Genomic DNA, 26920 nt, shown 5'->3' on the forward strand with positions numbered 1-26920 from the left:
AAACATAAAAGTAGATGAAAACTGTTTTGTGTAAGAACATAATTTCAGTCGATCTTTTTCATGTAAATTGAAGTATATGGTACATAAACAATAAAGAACTGCTCACTACATGCAGTACCTTGGAGCAATGCCTCTTAGCATGTTGTTCACTGTACCAGCAGCATAGGCATCACCTGGGAGCCTGTCAGAAACGGACATTCTCGGCTGGGTGCAGTGACCATGCCTGTAATTCCAGTACTTTGGGAGGCCGAGGTGGTTGGATCACTTGAGGTCAGGAGTTCGAGACCAGCCCAGGCAACGTGGCAAAACCCCGAGTCTTCTAAAAATACAAAAATTAGCCGGGTGTGGTGACTTGTGCCTACAGTCCCCGCTGCTCAGGAGGCTGAGGCGGGAGCATCATTTGAACCCAGGAGGCGGAGGTTGCAGTGAGCGTGTGCCACTGCACTCCAGCCTGGGTGAGAGAGGAAGAGACCCTGTCTCAAACAAACAAAAAAGTAGAATCTGAGGCCCCACCCCAGGTCCCCTGCATCAGCATCAGAATCTTGTTAGTTCTCCAAAAGATTCTGCTGCCTGCTTTAAGGCAGTGATTATGAAGGCAGAATTGGTGTGTCAGGGGGACCTCCTGAAGAGACACCAGCCAGGACTCTGCCCTGGGGGCCTGGAGGGAAGAGGAGCATAGGCACCTGCATTTTAAAGCTTCACAGTGATCTGAGGCAACTTCTTGGTTATGAATCCATCCTTTAAAAATATTTTAACTAAAATCTTGGACTAAAACTTCTCATTATTGTCAATAAACCTTACCCTTGCTAGTAATCCAATTTGTTCCATACAACAGGTGGTCGTGGGAGATTAGAAACACATGTATTCTCACCTTTTCCTCTTACTGACACTCTAATCATCAGAATTTCTTCTCAATTCAAAATAGAAGATTCTCTATTGCTGTTATTCAAAATAATTACCTTCTTGCTAGGTAAAGTCTCATCGAAGGTAACATTTTAATTTCTTTTCCAGCTTGATGCCATTCTGGCCTCCCCCGACTTCCTCAATGCTAATAATTCTTCCTGTATTCTTAGCTTGATATTAAGCAGTTTTACTTTATTTACATCTAATAATTGATACTTGTTAAAATATTGACTGGTAAATAACAATGAAAACAGGGAGCTTTTAAAAAAATAGAATTGTTTTAAGTAGGCTATATGCCATTTAGCCTATTTTTTCCCTTAAAATACTTAATAACTTCCATGAAGACTGTACCAGACATACTTAATAAGCAAACTTCTTAGTAAAATTACTTTAATTCAGCATATGCTCCTGCCTTCAATAAACACTAAGCAAGAAACAGGTTTATACTTATTATACTTCTTAGGTTGAACTAAAATCAAGATTTCACACAGAGAGTATTTTTAGGCGTGATTTTGTTTTGACAGAGGGAACATGAGAAACAGAAGCCTCTCAGCCAGGTGCAGTGGTGCACACCTTTAGTCCAAGCTGCTCAGGAGGCTGAGGCAGGAGGAGAGCCTGAACCCAGGAGTTTCAGGCTGCAGTGCTCTATGACCCACGCCTGTGAACAGCCACTGCCCTCCAGCAAGGGCGACACAGCAAAACCCTGTATCTAAAACAAACAAACCAAAACCCACAAACCTTTCATCTTTAATTAAAAGAAAGGAATTGTGACCATATGTTATGAAAAAGACTTCTGACTTTACTCATCTGTTCAATGAATTAACCAACTGCACTTTCCCATACTCCAAATGGCAATGCCATTGCAACCATTTTAAAATTATCAAGTTATATTCAAAATTATTATGAATTGGGCCAGGTGTGGTGGCTCACACCTGTAATCCCAGCACTTTGGGAGGCCAAGGTGGGTGGATCACCTGAAGTCAGGAGTTTGAGACCAGCCTGGCCAACATGGTAAAACCCTGTCTCTACTAAAAATACAAAAATTAGCTGGGTGTGGTGGCAGGTGCCGGTAATTCCAGCCACTTGGGAGACTAAGGCAGGAGAATCGCCTGAACCGAGGAGGCAGAGGTTGCAGAGATAATGCCACTGCACTCCAGACTGGGCGACAGGAGCAAGACTCTGTCTCAAAAAAAAAAAAAAAATTGGCCAGGCGCATGGTTCACGCCTGTTAACTCCAGCACTTTGGAAGGTCAAGATGGGCAGATCACAAGGTCAGGAGATCGAGACTCTCCTGGCCAACGTGGTGAAATCCTGTCTCTATGAAAAATACAAAAATGAGCTGGGCGTGGTGGCGCGTGCCTGTAGTGCCAGCTACTTGGGAGGCTAAGGCAGGAGAATCGCTCGAACCTGGGAGGCAGAGGTTGCAGTGAGCCGAGATCACCCCACTGCACTCCAGCCTGGTAACAGAGCAAGACTCTGTTTAAAAAAAAAAAAAAAGAAAAAAAAAGAATCAATTTGTACCCATAGGCAGAAGATTAAAAAAGTGAAGTCTCTTTTTTCCTACAAAGCAATATAAAATACTGTGCATGCTCATATTATCGATGAATATCTGTTGTTGTTACTATCCTAGAATGAGCATTTAAAAGTTTTCCTCCTTCAAAGCAACCATCATGGTAGGCAGATACATTTTCCTTTAGAATTCTTCAATATGCAAGCTACACAAGAAAACTGTTCTCATTAGCCGTAATTACCTATTTTACTGGGATTAAAAAGGGCATTTCCTGGATGAACACCAACCTTATTCATTCCCACTTAGCTCTAAATTAATTTTGGTGGCTTAAAAAAATTAAGTCTGCCTTCAATGGAGAAAGAGATGTCACTACTAATGACATTCAAAGAAACAGTATCATAGTAACATTCCAAAATTATCTCAAGTAATAAAGAGCATCAGTTCTGGAATAAGGGCATAGTTTCTCCAGTTAAATATGACTCATTTTGATGTGAAGCATGACTAACTTAGATTTTAAAAGTCATGTGATGTTCCCCATATGAGTTAGGTATCTTATACTCCCTCCTAGAATCATCTAGAAGTAACAAAAATATGTGTTTTTCATAAGCAAATCTAAATTTCTAGTTGGGCAATAAGATAGCATAAGCAATTAAATGTAAGATATTTATTAAATAAAAAGGTTACACTATAATTTTTATACACTGTTGAAAACAATGACTTTTATTTATTTAAAGCCAGCAGTAGTTCCCATTACTCTCATAATGTTATAGTTAAGCCTTGATTTAGTTCCAGAAAATAAATAGGGTAAAATTTTAATGTTTCCCTAGCTCTGTCTGCTATAAGGGAATTTCAGAGTATGAAGGTAAGATGAAGCAGATGTAGAAGAACATTTTTAGATGCTGACAATTTTTCCTTAAAATTTAGTTTCTTCTCAAAATTCTGTACTTCTATCCATAAAAGTAAATTCCTATTTTAGTAGCTCTAAAAGAACTAGGCGAGAGAAGATTATTACCCATAATAGTAAATAGCAAATACTTTGGTAAGTCTGAATTAGAATGTAAGTGAAGACATTCACAAACACACCTGTTACATCTCCTGGATGTGGTATGGGCTGTATGTTAGAATTAAAGCATCACAACTATCTGATTGTAGGATGCTGGTGGGCAATGCAATCAATCAACACGTCTACCCCAACAGATGTGGAGACGCATGGAAAAAAATACGTCAACCAAAGTGGCTGGGCAGAACAAAACACAGAAAACACCATAAAACTGAGGACATTATCTCTTCTTGTCTGAAAAAAGGAGTTCCCTGGAGCACAGAAAGTATTTATCAGGGGAGTGCTTCTATTCTGTTATCACAGGAGGGCTTGATGCAGATTCCGGCCATTCATACACATCTGGCAGCAGGGAATCATATTCACTCCGCCATATTCTTTCTTTAACATATTTGGCCTTGTCTTCAGGTTCTGGGTATCGGAAAGCCATTTTATTAGCATACAGGTATTCTGTAACCTGAAAAATAAATAAGGTTATTGTGTAGGCTCTGAGTATTAACCTATTAGAGAGACAACGTACTATTATAACACAGGAAAATAAGTTTAAAAGAATGGCAGTTTTCTTTTTTCAAAATAAAAAGTAACGTTACTTTGACTCCTTTCAAAACATGTGGAAACTATGGAAAGTTTAAAAGATAAAACCAAACACATTTAAGTTCTACTGTGTATGATTCAAGTAAATACACTTAGGTAATCTGCCCAGCCTATGTCATTCCTCCCAGTCTTGCTGAAAGGGTGGCCTTTCTAGAGGGCCACAGAGACTATTTCCTAATCATAGCCAACTTGACCAGGATGAAAACCCAACCCAAGGTGAGGAGAGGTTTCTACTCTAGAATTTGAATTAAGAGGCATAGTAATTATTATAAATCAGAGTTAGACACTAGAACTATAAAGTCAAGTAAATGCAGAGCTACAACCTATACATGGGAACTGACACCACTATCACTGACTGCCAGGCACATTCTGTGTGTTTTACAAGGATACCTCCTTTATTCTCCATAAGAACCCCATGAGGTAAGTAGTATCTTTATTCTCATTCTGCATGTGAGGAATGAGAGGAGTTTAAGTAATTTGCCCAAGGTAGTTATGTGAAAGCTGTTTCAAACCCAAAGCATTCTGAGTCTAGATATTAGACCCTCAACAGTAAGCTTGATTACTCCCCACCAAAGGTGGCTTGAATTTCAAATTTTGCACCCAAGCCACATACCATGATTGGTGGTGAGAATAAGCCCTTGAGCCTCAGTTCTGATATAAAATGAGGAATGTGAAACGCTTCCTCACAGGGTAGCACAGTGCCTCTCACACAGTAAAGTTCTCAAGTCATGGTTTTATTTATTTATTTATTTATTTGAGACAGAGCCTTACTCTGTCACCCAGGCTGGAGTGCAGTGGCGCGATCTCAGCTCACTGCAAGCTCCGTCTCCTGGGTTCAAGCGATTCTCCTGCCTCAGCCTCCCCAGTAGCTGGGACTACAGGCATGCACCACCGCATCTGGTAAATTTTTGTATTTTCAGTAGAGATGGGGTTTTGCCATGTTGGCTAGGCTGCTCTTGAACTCTTGACTGCAGGTGATCCGCCCGCCTCGGCCTAAGTGCTAAGATTACAGGCATGACCCGCCGTGCCTGGCAGGTTTTCTTTTAACTTAAAAAATGTAGTGACATATGGTAGAAAAAATTCAAACAATTATAAGGTGTCATTCTCCTCCTCTAATTCTCATTCCGAATGGTAACCATTATTAAAGTTTCGTATTTCAACTTTCTAAAAGAAAAATCTCAGAATAAGATGGTGATTAAAAAATAATCCTTAGGGGCCGGGCGCGGTGGCTCAAGCCTGTAATCCCAGCACTTTGGGAGGCCGAGACGGGTGGATCATGAGGTCAGGAGATCGAGACCATCCTGGCTAACACAGTGAAACCCCGTCTCTACTAAAAAATACAAAAAACTAGCCGGGCGAGGTGGCGGGCGCCTGTAGTCCCAGCTACTCGGGAGGCTGAGGCAGGAGAATGGCGGGAACCCGGGAGGCGGAGCTTGCAGTGAGCTGAGATCCGGCCACTGCACTCCAGCCTGGGTGACAGAGCGAGACTCCGTCTCAAAAAAAAAAAAATAATAATAATCCTTGGTACCAAGAGCTCCATCTCACTGTATTTTGTGATAGAAAATATGTTCAATTGTTTTCTGTTCTATTATAGAAAACATATTTTACTAATGTTTTATCATCATTGACTAGGAAATAGAAGTAGGGAAGGGCTAGATCCTCAGTGGCAGGTAACTGCAATAAAGATCTGAGAAGGTTAAAAACCTAAGAGCTGGCTGGGCGCAGTGGCTCACACCTGTGATCCCAGCGCTCTGGGAGGCCGAGGCGGATGGATCACCTGAGGTCAGGAGTTTTGAGACCAGGCTGGCCAACACGGTGAAACCCTGTCTCTACTGAAAATACAAAAATGAGTTCGGCGTGGTGGCAGGCACCTGTAATCCCAGCTACTCAGGAGGCTGAGGCAGGAGAATCACTTGAACTTGGGAGTCAGAGGTTGTGGTGAACTGAGATTGCACCACTGCACTCCAGCCTGGGCGACAGAGTTAAGACTCCATCTCAAAAACAAACAAACAAACAAAAAACCCAAGGGCCAAATAAACATAACACATGTCATTAGTAGAGTTTGTTGACCAAACTGCTCTTCTCAGTTTTTGTACTAAACAGGAAAAACAGGAATGATATAAAAAGACAGGCAGAGATTTTTGCTTCCAGAAAGATGGAATAAACACACTTTTCCTCATTCCTTCCAACCTTGGAGAGCTGAGCACGTGGCCTGCCTGATGTGAGGGGTGGTGGGAGGTGTTCTAAAGCCAGTAAGCAGTATAATTAACATAATAAATATAAATTTATAAACAAATGAATGAAGGAGAGAAGGCAGCAGAGTAGACATACAAACTCTCACTTGTGGCACAGCATGGGAGAGAGAATGAGGCAGTGGCCACCATGCATACAATAAGAAGTCAGCTAAAATTTTAAGAAACTGCCAAAGGTCAATGAGAGCTAGTGTTTTATTCCAGAACTGCAAGCTTTAGACATAAGGGGGGCTCACACTCACTGCAAATCTCTTTCCCACAGGCTGGTGGTACCCACAGAAAAAGATTAGGGACAAGGCATGAGATTGGAGAAAGCTCCCCTTGGTCCTGGAGGCATGCAGGAGGTGACTGGTGGCTGTCAGAGGAACACAAACAGCCCTGCTCATAGAGACAAAGGGGTGAATCAATGGCTGTTTGAGGTTGGGACAGACACAAAGCTCTGCCTCCTCTACTCACCACTTTCTTCTTTGTTTCTAAAAAGAAAAGCCTATGCCACTGCAGATGCAGCACACTCTCTACTCCTGCCTCTGGGGAAACGCAAGGAGACATGAACCTGGGCCTGTGTTCCTATACTAATCCCAAGCAGAGGTCTTCTATGACCTCATGTACTGCCTCTCATTTGGACATACCAATTATTTCTCTCTCTTTTTTTTTCCTTAGAGACAGGGTCTTGCTCTGTCATCCACACTGGAGTGCAGTGATATGATCATAGCTCACTGCAGCCTTGGCCTCCTGTGTTTAAGTGATCCTCCCACCCCAGCCTCCTGAGTAGGTGGGACTACAGGTACATACCACTGTGCCCGGCTAATTTTTTTTTTTTGGTAGAGGTGAGGTCTTGCTTTGTCATCCAGGGATGGTCTTAAATTTACAGCCCCAAGCCATTCTCCTGCCTTGGCTTTTGAAAGTGCTATGATTCTAGGAGTGAGCCACTGTGTCTGGCCCAGTAATCTCTTAACTGACCAGTATCTTCCAAAATCTCCCCCACCTGTAATATCATTCCATAAATTCTAAAGTCGGACTCTTATCATCCTAGTTCTAGGCTCTAAAATCTTCAATTGTTTTGCAGTAGAAGGTAATCACACTCTTTAGGCTGGCATTTGTATATTTGTACAGCTATCTTTAATATAACTTTCAGATTTTCTTTTATGCCATTTCCCTACCTGTTCCTTAGACTCCAGGCTCAACTATTATTCCCTAAACATACCATCCTTTACCAATTCCCAATCTTTGCTTAGGTGACAGGCACCAAAATAATGCAATAATAAAATTAAGAGTCAAAGCTGGCCACAGTGGCTCACATCTATAATCCCAGCACTTTGGGAGGCCAAGGTGGGCAGATCTCCTGAGCTCAGGAGTTCAAGACCAGTCTGTGCAACACTGCAAATCCCCATCTCGACCAAAAATGCAAAAAAAAAAAAAAAAAAAATTAGCTGGACATGCCTGTGGTCCCAGCTATTTGGGAGGCTGAGGTGGGAGGATCGCTTGAGCCTGGGAGGCAGAGCTTGCAGTGAGCTGAGATCATGCCACTGCACTCCAACCTGGGTGACAGGGTAAAACCCTGCCTCAAAATAAATAAATAAATAAATAAATTTATTAGTCAAAATGATAAAATTTTATGATCACCTGTACAGAAGTGAAATAAATTCCAAAGTTGATAAATTCCATAGTCAATCCTCATGTTTAAGAAAAATCTTAGTAATCTAGAAATAGAAGACTACTTCTTTTAAAAAGTAGAAAATACTTATTTCAATCAAAAGCTAGCATCATATTTAATATTAACATACAAAGATGTTAGCCAGGTGCGGTGGCATGTGCCTCTAGCTACTCAGGAGGCTGTGGTAGAAGGATCACTTGAGCCTAGGAGTTTGAGATCAGCTTGGCAATATAGACTCTGTCTCTAAATTGAAAAAAAAAATACAAGAATACCCTTATTAACCTAATTGCTTAAGACTATTCTGGCCGGGCGCGGTGGCTCAAGTCTGTAATCCCAGCACTTTGGGAGGCCGAGACGGGCGGATCACGAGGTCAGGAGTTCGAGACCATCCTGGCTAACATGGTGAAACCCCGTCTCTACTAAAAATACAAAAAAAAAAAAAAAACTAGCCGGGCGACGTGGCGGGCGCCTGTAGTCCCAGCTACTCGGGAGGCTGAGGCAGGAGAATGGCGTGAACCCGGGAGGCGGAGCTTGCAGTGAGCTGAGATCCGGCCACTGCACTCCAGCCTGGGCGGCAGAGCGAGACTCCGTCTCAAAAAAAAAAAAAAAAAAAAAAAAAAAGACTATTCTACAGTTTCAGCTAATTTATAGTTAGAGAAAAACAGACTATGCATATTAAAAAAAGAAAAAATTACTTGCAGACAATTAAAACAATTCCAAATGAAATGAAGAACTATTAAAATAAGATTGTTCAAAAAACTGGTCATCAAGTAAATTCATAAAAATGAATGTTTTCAAATTCGTATTATTATTCCTAACTTTTCCTATAAATTAGAAATGATCAGTGAGAAAATATTTGGAAAGAAAAAAGTCTTTATTATATTAGAATAACAGAAATTTAAAAATATTTAGGAAAAAGTAGCCATATTCAGATGAAGAAAACAAAATTATACCGAAAGACTTTTTAAAAAATATCTTAATAAATAGTGACTAGAGAATACTCAATACTGAAAGACTCAATTTCACCAATTTATAAATGTAACAATTTCATACAAAGTTGCAAAGTTTTTTAAAATTAAAAAAGCAGATACAAAAATTTGTCCAAAAGTAAACAATTTAGAACAGTCAAGAAAATACTGAAAAAGCATAATGATGAGAAAGATGAAGTACCAAATGTTACCACATTACACACATTATGAAATTTAAAACAGTGTCAGATAGTAAACAAAAATGGTCAGGAATAGAAATCCCAGGAACATATTCAATTCCCAATTAACTGTAAACAACGGATGCATTAATCAACAAACAATGCTGGGGCAACTGGTTAACTACTCAGGAAAAAATGTTTCCCTTTCTCGTATCATACATTAAAATAAATCCCAGAGAGATTAAGAAAAGTTTTATTTTAGATAATGCAAGTAGATAGTTATGATTTTGGAGTGAGAGAAGGCATTAATATTCATAAAAGGTGAGGACAGAATCCACAAAATAAACAAATAATTCCATAAAAAACTTTAAAAAGACATGTCAAACAATTCTATAAATTTAAAACAAACGACAAATGGGAAAATATCTGCACCACAGCGAACAGGAAGATCACTACACTTAATATATAAAAAGCCCAGGAGGGGGGAGAGGGGAGGGATGGCATTGGGAGTTATACCTGATGTAAATGACGAGTTGATGGGTGCTGACGAGTTGATGGGTGCAGCACACCAACATGGCACAAGTATACATGTGTAACAAACCTGCATGTTATGCACATGTACCCTAGAACTTAAAGTATAAATAAATATATATATATATATATATATATAAAGCACTCAGAAATCAATGCCAGAAAGTAGGAAGGCAAATATCCAATATAAAAAAGAGCAAAGGTCATGAAAAAGTAGTTCGTTGAAGAAATACAATTGTTGAATAAACAAAAAATTATTCAATCTCACTAATAATGCCTTAATAATGAGAAACAATTTTACCTAGTAAATATGCAAGATTAAAAAAATAATTGTAAGTATTGGCAAAAGTGTGGGAAAAGATACACTCATATCTAATTGCTGCAATATAAATCAGTACTTCTTTTTCTGAAGAGAGTATTTGACAATATGCATCAGAAGCCTTAAAACACCTTAAAAACCTTTGTTCTTAAGCTTAGAATTTATTGCAAAGAAAAATCATCACAGTACGGGTGTGGTGGCTCACACCTGTAATCCCAGCACTTTGGGAGGCCAGGTTGGGTGGATCACCTGAGGTCAGGAGTTCGAGACCAGCCTGGTCAACACGGTGAAACCCTGTCTCTACTAAAAATACAAAAACTTAGCTGGGCATGGGGGTGGGTGCCTGTAATCCCAGCTACTTGGGAGGCTGAGGCAGGAGAATTGTTTAAACCCTGGATGCAGAGGTTGCAGTGAGCCGTGAGCTGAGATCCCACCACTACACTCAAGCCTGGGAGACACAGCGAGACTCTGTCTCAAAAAAAAAAAAGAAACCATCACAAATACACACAAAGTACACACAAATATTTATCTGTAAGGATAAATGTTCACTACACTGTTATTTCTTTCTTTCTTTTTTAAACATTTTTTTATTTTTATTTATTTTTTTTTTGAGATGGAGTTTTACTCTTGTGGCCCAGGCTGGAGTGCAATGGCACGATCTTGGCTCACTGCAACCTCCTTCTCCCAGTTTCAAGTGATTCTCTGGCCTCAGCCTCCAGAGTAGCTGCGATTACAGGTACCCAGCACCATGCCCAGCTAACTTTTTTTGTATTTTTAGTAGAGATGGGGTTTCACCATGTTGGCTAGGCTGGTCTCGAACTCCTGACCTCAGATGACTCAGCCTCTCAAAGTGCTGGGATTACAGGTGTGAGCCACTGCACCCAGCCTACAGTGTTATTTCTAACAATAAGAAGCTAAAAACTTAAATGTCCAAAAACAGAGAAATGATGAAACACATTTTGATATAAAGAGAACACCATGCAGCATTAATGATCACATACATGAGAATTCTTATTAACTTACATGGAAAAGGCTTACAATATATTAAGTGGAAAAAGTGCAGTAAGAAACCAATTATAAGAATGGGCACAGGTCAGGTGCTGTGGCTCATGCCAGTAATCCAAGCACTTTGGGAGGCCAAGGCAGGAGGATCGCTTCAGGCCAAGAGGTTAGAGACCAGTCTGGGCAACACAGGGAGACCCCATCTCTATTCTTTAAAATAATTTTTTAAAAAGGCACAAGTGACTACATGCATGTGTATATGCATGTATGTGTTTGCAAAGAAAAAAGTCTAGAAGGCAACAAGCCCAAAATAATCATGTGTGTTATATTCTGATAGTAAGAATACGGGCCTAAAATTTCTTCTTTGCAGCCTTCTAAAAGTTTCAGATTTATCTCTAGTAAACCTGTATTTCTTGTATAAGAAAATGTCATTAAAATTAATGTGAAGAAGTTTAAGTTACTACTTACTTTAATAGCAATGTTAATAGAAACTTCCTGAATATTAGCAAGTGGTGGGTAAAGTCTCCCTTGGGCTAGCTCTTCATCTGTCAATTGGCTTGTCAGTGCCTGAAGAGAAAAACAGCATTTTGCTCTTGTTTGTTTAAATAACAGAATAAGGACCCAGGAAAATGGAAAAAGCAGTGGGGAAACAGAGAGTAATACAGGTAATATAATTCCCCTTATTTCTTGAAGGAATACACTTAAACCACTGCAGAAATTAAAACTGTTATCATTAAACAATAAATAACCAGATTTAAAGACTTATTGATTATATTCTACTTTATATTATACATGTAGAGCTTGGCTTAATTGCAGTGGCTACTTTGAAAACAGACATTAATTGTATTAATGCGAGTTCTTCAGAAATACTTCAAAGTCTGGAGCTCCCATAGGCCAGCACTCCAAATAATACCAGTACTTGTCCATTAAAAGCACGCAAGGAGTTATATAATGCAAGTATAGTCTAAATGTTATTAAAATGAGAGGATTCAGTTTACAAACATTTGAAAGGTCATGATTAAAAAAATCAATTTTATGCATAAATAGGCAAACCATAAAAGTAATATATGAGTAACTTCCTTTTCATTAATAAGGCAGATTTAACCCATTCTCTCTCTGCTTTTAATTTTCAGATCTATTCACCTTCATAATTCATCCTTTATAAAATAAGCAACATTTAAAACATTTACCTTTGCAGCTTCTAGGAAAACACTGTCACTAATATGCCGGGTGTTACAGAGAATAACAGCTAAAGCCACACCTAGAATACATTTTAAAGTTTACTTAGTATGGTCACTTTTCAAATTATGAAAGAAGTCAATTCCTATATTCAGGCAAATAAACGGTAATCCATCCATATCCCAAACAGCTGCCCCCAAACAGAAAACAGCCAAGAAAAAACAGAAATCTGAGTTAAAATCAAACCATCTTTAATGATTCTTATTCGTAAGTAATTTCAGAAATATCAAATGGCTTTTCTCCGTTTAGTTTTTACATTTATGAAAATGACAAATACATACAATTCATCAACGCTTGTTTTAACACCAGTTCCCAGCCCACCTCTAACACTCCATTTATTGCTCTACAGAGGCAATGACTTTCAATTTTTTTTTTTTTCCTGAGGCGGAGTCTCGCTCTGTCGCCCAGGCTGGAGTGCAGTGGCACGATCTCGGCTCACTGCAAGCTCCGCCTCCCGGGTTCACACCATTCTCCTGCCTCAGCCTCCTGAGCAGCTGGAACTACAGGCACTCACCACCACGCCCGGCTAATTTTTTGTATTTTTAGTAGAGACGGGGTTTCACCATGTCAGCCAGGGCATGGTGGCTCACGCCTGTAATCCCAGCACATTGGGAGGCCGAGGCGGGCGGATTTTTAGCTGATTGTTTCTCTCTCTCTCTCTCTTGAATAACTTGTTTCTTGTGATTTTTTTTTCTCTTTGTTTTTTTTTTCCTTTTTTTGCCTTCTCTTACTGTGCTGATCTTGCATTTTCTGTTTTGGAGATCACTGACTCCTTCCTGTAAGAGTAAGTAGTGCTCTTTCATATTTTCAGCTTTCTCTCTTCTTCCTGATATAGTTAGAGCATAATTTTGGTTCAATCAATATTCAATGCTTATATCATGATTACTTTTGTTTTCTGCAGAATTTTGTCTTTCCTGAAGTTAATAATGATCCTTTTTCCTTTACTTTGATTTTTTAGTATTTAACATTGTTATTTCACTCTGGAATTCTCAATTGTCTAAATTTTCTTCTGTTTTAGTTAATTTATATATTCTTGAATTTCATGCTCTAGAATAAGTCTGCTAAAGTTCCATTCTGGTCTGGTTGTCCCCCATTCCAGCTATGGAGCTTTCATCCTAGAAAATCCCTTTATCATCATGGGCCTCTTTGCTTCTAAGTTGACTCCATTTCCTAAATTCAACTTTTCCTACTTTGTCACTCCCTCTTTTGGTAGGCTACATTCTCCCATGGCTTTCCGAAGAACAGTGCATGGGAGATATATATTTTTTGAAATCTTGCATTTCTGAATGTATGTGTTTACTTCTTTCTACTTATATTTGATAGCTTGTCTAGGTTTAGAATTCTGTCTTGGAAATATTTTTCCTTCAGAACTGTGAGGTATTATTTCAATACTATTAACTTCCTGTGCTGGTGAGAAGCATCAGTCTGAGTTCGGATCCTGTTTAGGTGATTGTTTTTGTTTAATATCCGGATGCATGTAGGATCCCTTAAAAAAATTTTTTTTGGCAACAGAGTCTCGCTCTGTCACTCAGGCTGGAGTACAGTGGCACAATCGCAGCTCACTGCAGCCTCAACCTCCATGGGCTCAAGCGATCCTCCTACCTCAGCTTCCTGAATAGCTGGGATTACAGGCATGTACCATCACACCTGGCTAATTTTTTTATTTTTTGTAGAGATAGGGTTTTACTATGTTGCCCAGGCTGGTTTCAGACTTCTGGACTCACGCAATCCTCTTGCCTCAGCCTCCCAAAGTGCTCAGATTACAGGCATGAGCCACCGTGCCCAGCCAGATCCTTATTTTTATACCTAACGGTCTGCAATTTCATAACACTGTGCCTTGATGTGCATTATTTTAACTCATCATGTTTAGCATTCAGTGAGTAGGCGCTTCCTATCTGAAAACATGAGTCTTTCACTTTTGGGAAATGTTTGTGAAGTTTTGAGGATTCACTTCCCTCCATTTTTCTGTTCTTGTTCCCTGACATTTATATTTTCTGATATTGTACCTCTTGGATTGGCTAATTTTCTTCTTTATTTTCCTTCTCCTGTCCTCTGCTCTCTTTTTAGGTAACTTACTCATCTTTTTCTTCTAATCTTTCTACTATCAAACTTTATTTTTAGGAGCTTGTTTCGCTTTCTATTTTTTTTTTAAATAAAATTCTGTCTTGTTTATAGGATATAATATTTTGTCATCCTGAGGATATTGGTAATTTTTAAATTTTCCCATTATCCTTTTTTTTCCCCAATATGTCTTTTTCTGTTTGTCTGCTTTGGTCTTTTATGAAAATCTTTCATAAAGAGACTTTCCTCATATGACTAGTAATCTTCAAGCATTTTTCACATTTAAGGGTTAAGAACTAGAGAAAATGATTGGAAGCTATGAGCATGGGGTGGGGTTTGCCTCCTCTGAGCATCATCGTACAAGCCTTTAAACTTCCTATTTTCTAGCACCTCTGTCCTCAACTATGTCTGGTGTCTCCCAGCCTAGAAACACTGTTTTACTCTATTCAATGAATATCCCAATCGGCTTTGAGGAAGGGTAGTCATCAGATTACCTCATGGCCGAGAAGATCACATGGTTAATAGCGTTTTTTAAAGTAGATAATTTGGTTCATCTAGATTTAATGTAGTTTTTACTTTTTTTTTTTTTTTTAAGTGATTGGGGCAGATTTAGCCCCCAAACACAGTCTCATCACTCTCATCTCATCTTGCCTTGCTTATTTTATGTTCCTTTTCCTCTTCTTTCTTGCTTTTCGGATTTTTGTTGTTTCATTTCATCCCAACATTACCTTACCATAAACAGGAAGTCTTTGTAGTGTTCTAATGGTTATCCTAAAATTTATATCATGCATCTTTAACTACCAACATTCCACATTAAATTTTTTTTTTGAGACAGGGTCTCACTCTATTGCCTAGGCTAGAGTGCAGTGGCACGACCAAAGTTTGCCACACAAACTCCTGGGCTCAAGTGATCCTCCGTCCTCTGTGTCTGTGGTAGCTGGGACTACAGGCACATGTCACCACACCTGGCTATTTTTTTTTTTTTTTTTTTTTGTAGAGACACAGCCTCCCTATGTTGCCAGGGCTAGTCTCAAACTCTTGGCCTCAAGTGATCCTCCTCTCTTGACATCCCAAAGTGCTGGGATTATGGGTGTGAGCCAACATCCCCCGCTCCACATTAATTTTTAATTTACCTTTCTGCCAATCAATGTAAGTCCCTCATAACAGCTTAACTCTATTTAACAGAGTTACTGTTGTTGTGCATTTTAATTCTTTCTATATATATTTTTCAAAATCCCATGTCATGTTTGTTTCATTCTATATAAACAACATTCATTTTGTTGTACCCACCCACTTATTCATAGACTTTCTTTGCTCTTCATTCCTTCCTACACCTTAGAGTTTCTATGTGGGATTATTTTCTTTTTCCCTAAGGAACAAAATTTCCTTTCCTTTAATATAAAAACAGTCTGCCAGGTGGTGAATCCCTGGTTTTTTGTTTTTCTGAAAAATGTCTTCACTTTGCCTTAATTCTTGAAGGATATTTTCACTGTGTAATGAATTCTAGGTTGGCAAGTATTTCCCATAAGCAACTTTCATAGGTCATTCTGCAGCCTTGGGATCTTATTGTCACTGAGGAGTCTACTGTCAGTCTGTTGGTCGCTTCTTTGAAGGAAATCTTTTTGTTCTGGCTGCTTTCATATTCTTCTCTTTGTGGTGATTCTGAAGCCTCACAGTAATGTTCCTAGATGTAGATTTCTTTTTATGCATCCCACATGGGTTTCTGCGAGCTTTTTGAATATTGTCAATCATCAGTTCTAAAAATAAGTCAGCCATGAGGCCAGCACATGTTGCCTCTGCTTCATTCTCATTTATTCTAGGACTTCGATTAAAGATCTATCAATGAAATGTATGTCCCTTACCTATTTTTTTTTGGTCTCTCTGTGCTGCATTCTGGATTGTTTCTTCAGAGATATTTTCCAGTTGATTAATTCTCTCTGGTCTAATCTGCCATAAGCCTCATTGACTCAGTGTTTTTTGTTTTTTGTTTTGAGACAGGGTCTTGCTTTGTCACCCAGGCTGGAGCATCGGGGCCCAATCATGACTCACTCCAGCCATGACCTCCCAAGCTCAAGTGATCCTCCCATCTCAGCCTCCTGAGTAGCTAGGACTACAGGCATATGCCACCATGCCTGACTAATATATATATATATTTTTTTAATTTTGTAGAGATGGGGGTCTCATTATGTTGCCAGGGCTGGTCTCAAAACTCCTGAGCTCAAGCAGTTCTTCCACCTTGGCCTCACAAAGTGCTGGGATTACAGGCATGAGTCACTACACCTAGCCCACTCAGATCTTACAGATTACTACATTTTTCAATTTTAGAATTTAATAGTACTTGTCTAAGTTTTCAAGATTGGCTTTTATCTCTATAAATATAATAAGCATATTTGTTTCATAGCATTTGCATTATATCTAGGGTTTCAGTATGTCTTTTTCTTGTTTTCATTGGTTTTGGCTTCTGTTGTTATGTCTCTTTATGTGCCTCATTATCTTTTTTTATTTTTCCACTTAGGTTGTATTTGAAAATTTATAGAAATAATTTGAGGACTAGGATAGTATTATCTTATTTCAGAGAAATTTTTATTTGCTTCTGCTGGGCACTTGTGGGCACTGGCAGTCCCGAACAGAGGCTTGAGGTTTTCTAAATCACCCACTGCTGCTGCAAACTATACCCCCAATCCAAGGTACAGCACTTTAGGGTTTCAGTTCAGAGTGGGAGGTGGTACCAGACTTGGACATTGTGCCGATCTTGTCCACCTTCCATGAAAAGCACAGCTGTACCTCTTAGCCACTTTCTTCCTGGTCTGTGTTTCCACTGTAAAAGTGGCTTCAAGAGCTGGCTCTGTGCCTTAGTTCCCTCCCTAACGTTACTTGGTCTAGAATTCCCCAATATTCCATTAGAGTCAGTATCTTATCCCTTTGACCCTTTTATGGTCTTAAAAAAAAATTTCATCCAGTTGTTATAGTTGCTAAACTAGGTCATTCAAATATTAACAGAGTTTTTTTTAAGTTGCTTTATCAACAGACTTTCAGTCAATCCTCCTATTTTTAGGCTCATTTCTACCTCAAATGCCAGGTCATTTTATTTTATTTTTTTGAGACAGTCTCACTTTGTTGCCCAGGCTGGAGTGCACTGGCATGATGATGGCTCACTGCAGCCTGGACCTCCCAGGCTCATGTGATCCTTCCACCTCAGCCTCCTGACTAGCTGGGACTAGGGGCGTGCACCACCACACCTGGCTAATTTTTTTAATTTTTGGAAGAAACAAGGTCTCACTATGTTGCCCAGGCTGGTCTCACACTCCTGGCCTCAAGCAATCCTCCTGCCTCGGCCTCCCAAAATGTTGGGATTACAGGTGAGAGCCACCATGCCTGGCCAGGTCATTTTTAATGTCCATATTTATGGTATCCCTAACTGTTATTAAAGTTAGGACTTTAAAGGGTTACATAAAAATAATCAACTGCTAAATTCCTTAATACCCAAATATGATATAAAAAATGGTTTTGCTGAACTTAGAACAACCATTCGACCCAGCAACCCTATTATTGGGTATTACTCAAAGGAATATAAATAATTCTACCATAAAGACACATGCATGTGTATGTTCACTGTAGCATTATTCACAATAGCAAAGACATAGAATTAACCTAAATACCCATCAATGGTAAACTGGATAAAGAAAATGTGGCACATATACACCATGTGTATAAATTTTTTAAAAATCCTATGCAGCCATAAAAATGAATGAGATCACGTTCTTTGCAGTAACATGCATGGAGCTGGAGGCTATTATCGTAAGTGAACTAACACAGGAACAGAAAACCAAATACCGTATGTTCTCACTTATACGTGGAGCTAAGTGATAAAAACTCATGGACACAAAGAAGGGAACAACAGACACTGGGGCCTACTTAAGGGTAGAGGGCGGGAAGAGGGTAAGGATCAAAAAACTACCTATCGGGTACCATGCTTATTACCCAGACGACAAAATAATCTATACATGAACTCCCCTGCAACACACAATTTACCTATCTAACAAACCTTCATATGTACCCCTGAAACTAAAAAAAAAGTTAAAAAACATAGTTTTGTTAAAATCAGCAGAAAAGTATTGCCTTTCCTGCCCTCATGCCTTTTAGGCCACAGAAATGTTACTGAATAGAACATACTGAGTTTGAACATTATCAAGTTCTAGAAAGAGATCATGGATGACGGGACAGTTTCTATTATAGAGGTTAGGTCTCAAGAGATAACAGGAAAACATAAGGGGCAAAAAAAAGGAGAAAAATATAGAAAAGCACCAGGATATTCACAGACTAAATACCTTCTTTAACAATAGTTATACATGCTTGCCTGATGCCAGCCTATATAAACTATAAGACTACTTGTCATATCTTAATTACAGCCTGCTGTCAGCGAGTCAGGTAAAGACCTACCAGAAGAAAAAAGACACAAGTGCAAAAGAAAATCATACAAAATTCCTGTTTTACTCAACATAGTCTTGCTTAAAAGAAAGAGACAACTGAGGATCACCAGAAATTTATGGAAAATACAGCACAAAGGAAGAAATATTAAAAGGTATCCTAATAATTCTCCAGAAAAAGCTGAAAGAATACTGTAGCCATTTTTATTTTTAAAGTAGTTACTTAGAAAGAGCAATTCTAAAATTAAAAAAAAGGTATTGGGAATAAAAATAAGTTGCTGAACTGAGTTAATAATAAATGATATTAAACAATTATTATTAATTTCCTTTGGTGTGATACCAGTATAGTGGTTGTATCTTAAAAAATAAGAACACCTGGCTGGGCGTGGTGGCTCACACCTGTAAACCCAGCACTTTGGGATGGGCGGAACATCTGAGGTCAGGATTTCAAGACCAGCCTGGCCAACATGGTAAAACACCATCTCTACTAAAAATATAAAAATTAGCCAGGTGTGGTGGTGCATGCCTGTAGTCCCAGATACTCAGAAGGCTGAGGCAGGGGAATTGCTTGAACCTGGGAGACAAATTTATCAGTCACGATGGTAACCACCAGAAAAACTCCCAGCAAATCACTGACAATGGTTTTGGGAAGTATGATTAAGGAGGTACACCAAGGAGAGATAGAGAGGGTTACAGAATTTTGCGCCATTCTGTTCCTCTGCATTTTTACAAATCATGCAATACATTATTTCTATAATAAAAACAAATTTAATTAACAATATGAATAAATTTTCAGAGAAAATGGAGCATGCTGAATTCAATGAATTCCTTGAGTTTCCTTGTACATTTATACCAAAATTCTTTAATACTATTGCTCATTTCAATCTTCCAAAGAATTCCATTAAGTATTTTTACATAATTAACTATTGCTCTATAACATAAATAATGACGGCATTTACCTGGAAAAATATATACATTGTTTCCTTGACCTGGTGTAAAGACTCGCCCATCTGTGAGTTTCACTGGCCCAAACGGACTGCCACTGGCAAACAAACACCTGCCCTGTTAAGAAGATGGAATAACTTCAATTTTGTTATTTTCTGTGGATGAGAAAATTGGGGTGAATTCATACAAAATCAAGTCCTGGAGTAAAGTAGGCCAATATATTACTTGGAAACAAAGCATAATATACTATATAACAATCTTTTCATTACAATTGTTTGTTAGAATGAGGTTTTATGTGTAGCATACATTCAATAAATAATTAATAAAGTTAAACATCATTTATTACTAAAAATTTAAAAACCAGACACTTATTTTTAAGAAATTTAAGGCCAGGCACAGCGGCTTACACCTGCAGTCCCAGCACTTCGGGAGGCCGAGGTGGGCAGATCACTGGAGGCCAGGAGTTTGAGACTGCCTGGCCAACATAGTGAAACCCTATCTCTACTAAAAATACAAAAAATTAGCTGGGTGTGTTGGCCCATGCCTGTAATCTCAGCTACTCAGGAGCCTGAGGCAGGAGAATCACTTGAACCTGGGAGGAAGAGGTTGCAGTGAGCCGATATCATGCCACTGCAGTCCAGTCTGGGCAACAGAGCAAGACTCCATCTCAAAAAAAAAAAGAAAAAGAAATTTAAAGGCCGGGCGCGGTGGCTCAAGCCTGTAATCCCAGCACTTTGGGAGGCCGAGACGGGCGGATCACGAGGTCAGGAGATCGAGACCATCCTGGCTAACACGGTGAAACCCCGTCTCTACTAAAAAAATACAAAAATCTAGCCGGGCGAGGTGGCGGGCGCCTGTAGTCCCAGCTACTCAGGAGGCTGAGGCAGGAGAATGGCGTGAACCCGGGAGGCGGAGCTTGCAGTGAGCTGAGATCCGGCCACTGCGCTCCAGCCCGGGCGACAGAGCGAGACTCCGTCTCAAAAAAAAAAAAAGAAATTTAAAATGTAAATGGCCAATAAATATCATTCCATATTATAAAGACCAATATAAACACCTATGAATGAAGGGGAAATACCAAAACAAATGGCCGTCATTTACTGTATAACTGCTAAAACTAATTACCAAGTACTTTATATGTGTTAACTCAGTCAATTTGCCATCATGAAAACTTCATCATCATCTCCATTTCACTAATTTTAAAAAATCAGAAAACTAAGGCTATTTTCAAATACTTTGTCAAAAGTCACACATCAAAACTGTAGTAGTTAAATCTTAATCTAGATTTTTTTGTAACTCCACAGCCACAGGTTTTCAATGATGCTATAATACCCAGCAGTAGGCAGTTTATAACACAGGCATGTGGCATGACCATAGTATCACTCCAAGAAAACAAATGGCCTGATGCCTTGTTAAAGAAGAAAACTTCTCCAAATTTGTCACATCTATCCAATTTTGATACTATGCTCTGTAACGGCATATAATAAATGTTACTGGCATATTCAGTATTTCTAAGAGAATTAATCGTATTATTACTCTTTATAGTATTGTAGACCCTTGGCTTTAGTGGATTTAACATTCAAGAATTTGACTCCAGGTAATCTGAAGGTCAACAATGCGGAGTAAGCATTACTTTTACAGGAAATACTTTCCATTTCAAAATGATACAAGATTTAAGAGTAGAAGCAAGCTAACTATGCTAGTAGGGCACAGCTGACTATCTTAGACTTGCAACTCCATATTGTTATATCATTTTCTACCTATTCTATGGATAGCTATTACAATTCTCTATCTGTTCCAAACATTACTTATGACTAAAAACTTTGTTTCTTTGACAATTAAGGTTAGTTCATGGTTAATGTCATACATGTTATCACAATAAGTACACACTTATTTTTCTGGCACCATTAATTTTAATAGTCTTATAAGGTAGATTATACAATATAGCACGTCATGGAAAAAATGTTCCCATGATATCAGTTAAGTTTGGAAATTCAAAAAGATTTTGGTTGGCTGGGTGCAGTGGCTCACACCTGTAATCTCTGTACTTTGGGAGGCTGAGGTGGGCAGATCATGACGTCAGGAGATCAAGACCATCCTGGCTAACATGGTGAAACTCCGTCTCTACTAAAAATACAAAAAATTAGCCAGGCCCGGTGGCTGGCGCCTGTAGTCCCAGCTACTCAGGAAGCTGAGGCAGGAAAATGTCATGAACCTGGGAGGTGGAGCTTGCAATGAGCTGAGATGAGATAATGCCACTGCACTCCAGCCTGGGCAACAGAGCGAGACTCCGTCTCAAAAAAAAAAAAAAGAAAAAAAAAGACAGATCTTGGGAAAACTCTTCAATAATGACAACATTCTATAGCAGTTCACGTTCTCCAGGTCATCATCCCTGCCTCCCCTGTCCATTTAACCCAATAATTAATCCATGGCTTAAACGTGGCCAGGTTTTAATAATAGGATATTCTTATTCTGAAGTCCAAGTTGCCCTATGTAAGCAGCTGACAATTCAACTATGAAGATTTTTTTTTTTTAAGTATTTTTCTCGCTGAGCAGCAAAGGGTGTTGGAGTAACATCTCCATGGTGAAAACAAAAAGGGACTAAACATTTAACAGGTGATGACTACTCAAATTCTATGCCATTATTTCATGTAACACTAAGAAATAATTTATGTAAAAGTAAACTATGACACAATGCTCTTTTTATTATTACATTTTTGAGACAGGGTCTCATTCTGTTGCCCAGGCTGGAGTGCAGTGGTACAATCACAGCTCACTGCAGCCTCAACCTCCTGGGCTCAAGCAATCCTCCCACCTCAGCCTCCTAAGTAGCTAAGACCACAGGTGTGCATCACCATGCCCAGCTAATTTTAAAATTTTTTATACAGACAGGGTTTCGCTATGTTGTCCAGGCTGGTCTCAAACTCATGGGCTCAAGTGATCCTTCATCTTAAAACTGATGAAATACAGTATATCAAACTAGTCTCCTTGGGGAATTTTTATGTATCCCAATAATGTACATTTATTACAATATTTACTCAAAAAATAAAATTCTTAAATGAGCAGTCTTCTGGTGATATACAACTACTGCTCGAAATACTTAAATTTTTCATATTTTGGAAATGTCAACGATCCATGATGCATTTAATACACTTACCAAACAGTCATTGTAGATGACTAAGATTTAATTTGGGGAGCAATAATCATTAGTTTTAAGTAATAAAGCCTGGTGAAGAGGACAGGCAATCAAACTAAAAGTAATAAAAAGATAAGACAGTATACTAAAGAGACTAATTTTTAAATATCTGTATGATGATTCTGTGATTTATTTAGGAGAAGAGATTTCAATAATTATTATATCAATTGGAAACCAACAGTCACGAGAATTTATTTTGACTAACAGAGTGGCCATATGGAAGCAAAAGAATTTGGAGAGAATATATGTCAACATAAAGGTTTTTTTTTTTTTGAGACAGTCTTGCTCTGTTGCCCAGGCTGGAGTGCAGCGGCATGATCTCGGCTCACACAGCCTCTACCTCCTGGGTTCAGGCTATTCTCCAGCCTCAGCCTCCTGAGTAGCTGGGACTACAGACATGAGCCACCACACCTGGCTAATTTTTTTGCATTTTTAGTAGAGACAGGGTTTCGCCACGTTGGCCAGGCTGATCTTGAACTCCTGGCCTCAAGTGATCCGCCCACCTCGGCCTCCCAAAGTGCTGGGATTACAGGCATGAACCACTGTGCCTGGCCTACACAGTGTTCAACAATGGGAAAAAAAGAATGCCAAATATATCAAGAGTATGAATATTAAGTTCAAGAACTTCTGAGAGTTCTGCTTTGGCAATGATTTTCTGGGTTATTTCATACCAATTTTTCCTCTGGTTACAATTTAAAAAACCAGATAAAATACATTTTAAAAAATTTTTGTAAGGAAGTAGAGACCTAACAGGATAGTGAGAGTTTGGTGTTGGGGAAGAGTGGTTTCCAAGATCCAAGAGAAAAGGGAAGCAAGATATATGAGCCTAGCATTTGAAGCTCTTCCCCTCAAAATGACTGCTGATTTCCAAATCAAAAGCTGTGGCTGAGACCCCGAACAGCAAAGCTACCCAAAGTCTCATGATGACAGAGAGGAAAATGGATGTTCAGGTACCATTAAGGATGAGAGGTGCTGATAAATACCTCAGGACTTTTGATGATTCATACCCAAAGCAGTGGATACCAGGAGAAAGGGCAAACTGGAAATACCCCAGGTCTCATGTGGACCACATCCTGACTGGATTATGGTGATCTGCTCGAAAAAGTAAAGTCCCTTTCTCCAAAGATAACTTTATCCACAGCCTTAAATTATTGCTGTAGTTCTTTTTCTACACTATCCATCCCTCAATTAAAAAAAACAGAAACAGGCCGGGCGCGGTGGCTCAAGCCTGTAATCCCAGCACTTTGGGAGGCCGAGACGGGCGGATCACGAGGTCAGGAGATCGAGACCATCCTGGCTAACACAGTGAAACCCCGTCTCTACTAAAAAAAAAATACAAAAAACTAGCCGGGCGAGGTGGCAGGCGCCTGTAGTCCCAGCTACTCGGGAGGCTGAGGCAGGAGAATGGCGTAAACCCGGGAGGCGGAGCTTGCAGTGAGCTGAGATCCGGCCACTGCACTCCAGCCTGGGCGACAGAGCCAGACTCTGTCTCAAAAAAAAATAAAAAAAAATAAAAAAATAAAAAAAAAATAAATAAATAAATAAAAAAAAACAGAAACAGGCTAGGTGTGGTGGCTCACGCCTATAATCCCAGCACTTTGGGAGGCCAAGGCAGGCAGATCACGACGTCAGGAGATTGAGACCATCCTGTCTAACGTGGTGAAACCCTGTCTCTACTAAAAATACAAAAAAATTAGCTGGGCATGGTGGCAGGAGCCCAGCTACTCAGGGGGCTGAGGCAGGTGAAAAACAAAACAAACAAAAAAACGAAACAAAACAAAAAACGAAGTACAAATTAGCCTTATAAACAAACCTGATAACCAAGACAGAACAAAAGATAGACAATAAAAATGAGTGAGATATTTGTTACCATCAGAAAATTTTAATTGTAATTCATATATTCAAGAAATTAGGTGGGGCACAGTGGCTCATGTCTGTAATCCCAGCACTGTGGGAGGCTGAGGCAGGGGGATCACTTGAAGTCAGCAATTTGAGACCAGCCTGGCCAACAAAGCAAGACCTTGTTTCTACAAAAATAAAAATTAAAAAATTGGCTGGGTATGGTGGTGCTTGCCTGTAGTCCCAGCTACTGAGGAAGTTGAGGCAAGAGGATTACTTGAAGCCAGGAACTGGAGTCTGCAGTGAGCTATGACTGTGCCACTACACTCCAGCCTGGGCGACCAAGGGAGACCCTGTCTCAAAAAAAAAAAAAAAAAAAAATTAAATGACAAGATATAATTATTGTTCAAATTATGAGGTATAACAGTACTGTGGTTATACATAAATATATACACACACATATATACATACACATATATGTGTGTGTGTATATATATATTTTTTGAGATGGAGTCTTGCTCTGTCACCCAGGCTGTAGTGCAGTGGTGCGATCTCAGGTCACTGCAAGCTCCGCCTCCTGGGTTCACGCCATTCACCTGCCTCAGCCTCCCGAGTAGCTAGGACTACAGGCACCCACCACTACGCCCGGCTAATTTTTGTTGTATTTTTAGTAGAGACGGAGTTTCACCGTGTTAGCCAGGATGGTCTCAATCTCCTGACTTCGTGATCCGCCTGCTTCGGCCTCCCAAAGTGCTGGGATTACAGGCGTGAGCCACCATGCCCGGCCCTGTGGTTATATTTTTAAAAGAATCCTTAGCTTTTAAGACATACACTATAATATTTTTCTATTATAAAAATCTTTTTTTTAAAGGAGTGAAGATTAAAAAATGTATCACAGATTTATTACTTAATCTCAAGGATGTAATCTAGCAATTACAGTTGCTAGACATCATTGTAAACAAGCCTTTAAAAATCACTTCCTAGAGCCAGTTAGATCACTTACCAGAACAATATAGAAAGTAATTGTGGAGATTACAACTACATCCTTACAGAATGGTAGGAAAAAAACCCAAATGTCGAGTGATTTATAGGCAGATATTTGTAATTGGGCTATAATCCCATGGTAGTGTCAAAGATCTAGAAGTAGTCAATCTTAAACAGTTTGGATGTAAATAAAAATTTGTTCTCCACAGCTGTCAGATGACTCAAAAAAAAAAAAAGCCCTAGAAAAGACAAACACTGATGGTGATGATGCACTTGAAGAGAGTAAAAAGAAATGTTTCATGAAATGTAAGTACAAAAAAGCAATATTTAGAAATTGATTGTTTCTACAGTACATGATTTTAAGTCTGTTACTAAATTAATAAATTCCTATACAGATAAAACAGAAATTCTACAAATGAAAAAAACACAGTAACTAAAATTAAGAACCTAACAACAGATGAGCACAGCTGAACACAGAATCTGCAAACTAGAAGACAGGGCCAAAGGAAATCACCAGATTGAAGCACAGAGAGCAAGAAGGATAATATATATAGAAAACAGTGTAAAAGATATGTGAGATATATCTCTGACCATATAATTAGAGTCCCATAAGAGGAGAAAGAGAATGTGGCCAAAGCAGAGATACTAGCTGGTATTTTTTCAAAACAGAAAAAACGAAAACCAAAAACAGACATCAAGCTGCAGATTCAGGAGCAGTATAATCCCCATGTGGAATAAATACAAAGAAAGCCACCCATAGGTCTGCCGTAGTCAAACTGTTAAAAACCTAAGACAATGATATGTTATCAAAAAGAAAACGAAAGTCAGAAAATAGTAAAATATCTTCAAAATGCTCAAGTATTTACCAACTTTTACTTCTATGCACAGTGAAAATATCCTTCAAAATGAAGGCAAAATAAATTACTAAGAGAATTCATTAGACCTACACTTAAATAGAGGAATTATTCTGGTAGAAGGAAAATGATCCTAGGTAGAAGCAGACTTGCAGGAAGAATAGTGATACATAAATTAAAATGTAGGTAAATCTGAATAATTTTTGTAAAATATAACAATCATGTATTTTGGGTTTAAAATACATAGAACACTAAAATTTGCAACAATAATGCAAACAGTGTGAGGGCATTTCAATGGAGTTATCAAGTACTTGTTTCCCATAATTGGCAATGATTTATATCAGACTTTGATCACCCATAGATGCATGCTGTAATCTTTAGGAAAACCACTAGAACAGCTGTGTAAGAA

General features: G+C 39.0%; 1 protein-coding gene across 1 annotated transcript in view; it reads right to left on the reverse strand.

The window, feature by feature from the left end:
- Window positions 1-3062: 3062 nt before the first annotated feature.
- The window catches only part of ME2 (malic enzyme 2), a 79557-nt gene continuing 55699 nt past the window's right edge, over window positions 3063-26920 (reverse strand). The window contains exons 13-16 of the mRNA XM_033177708.1: window positions 19656-19758; window positions 12160-12230; window positions 11438-11536; window positions 3063-3927 (exon numbers count right to left, since the gene is read on the reverse strand). Of these exons, the coding sequence (XP_033033599.1) occupies window positions 3760-3927; window positions 11438-11536; window positions 12160-12230; window positions 19656-19758 (441 nt within the window). The 3' untranslated portion in view covers window positions 3063-3759. The remainder of the gene's footprint in view (window positions 3928-11437; window positions 11537-12159; window positions 12231-19655; window positions 19759-26920) is intronic.

The sequence above is a fragment of the Trachypithecus francoisi genome, unplaced genomic scaffold, assembly GCF_009764315.1.
Source record: "Trachypithecus francoisi isolate TF-2019V2 unplaced genomic scaffold, Tfra_2.0 Lachesis_group19, whole genome shotgun sequence".
NCBI classification, from domain to species: domain Eukaryota; kingdom Metazoa; phylum Chordata; class Mammalia; order Primates; family Cercopithecidae; genus Trachypithecus; species Trachypithecus francoisi.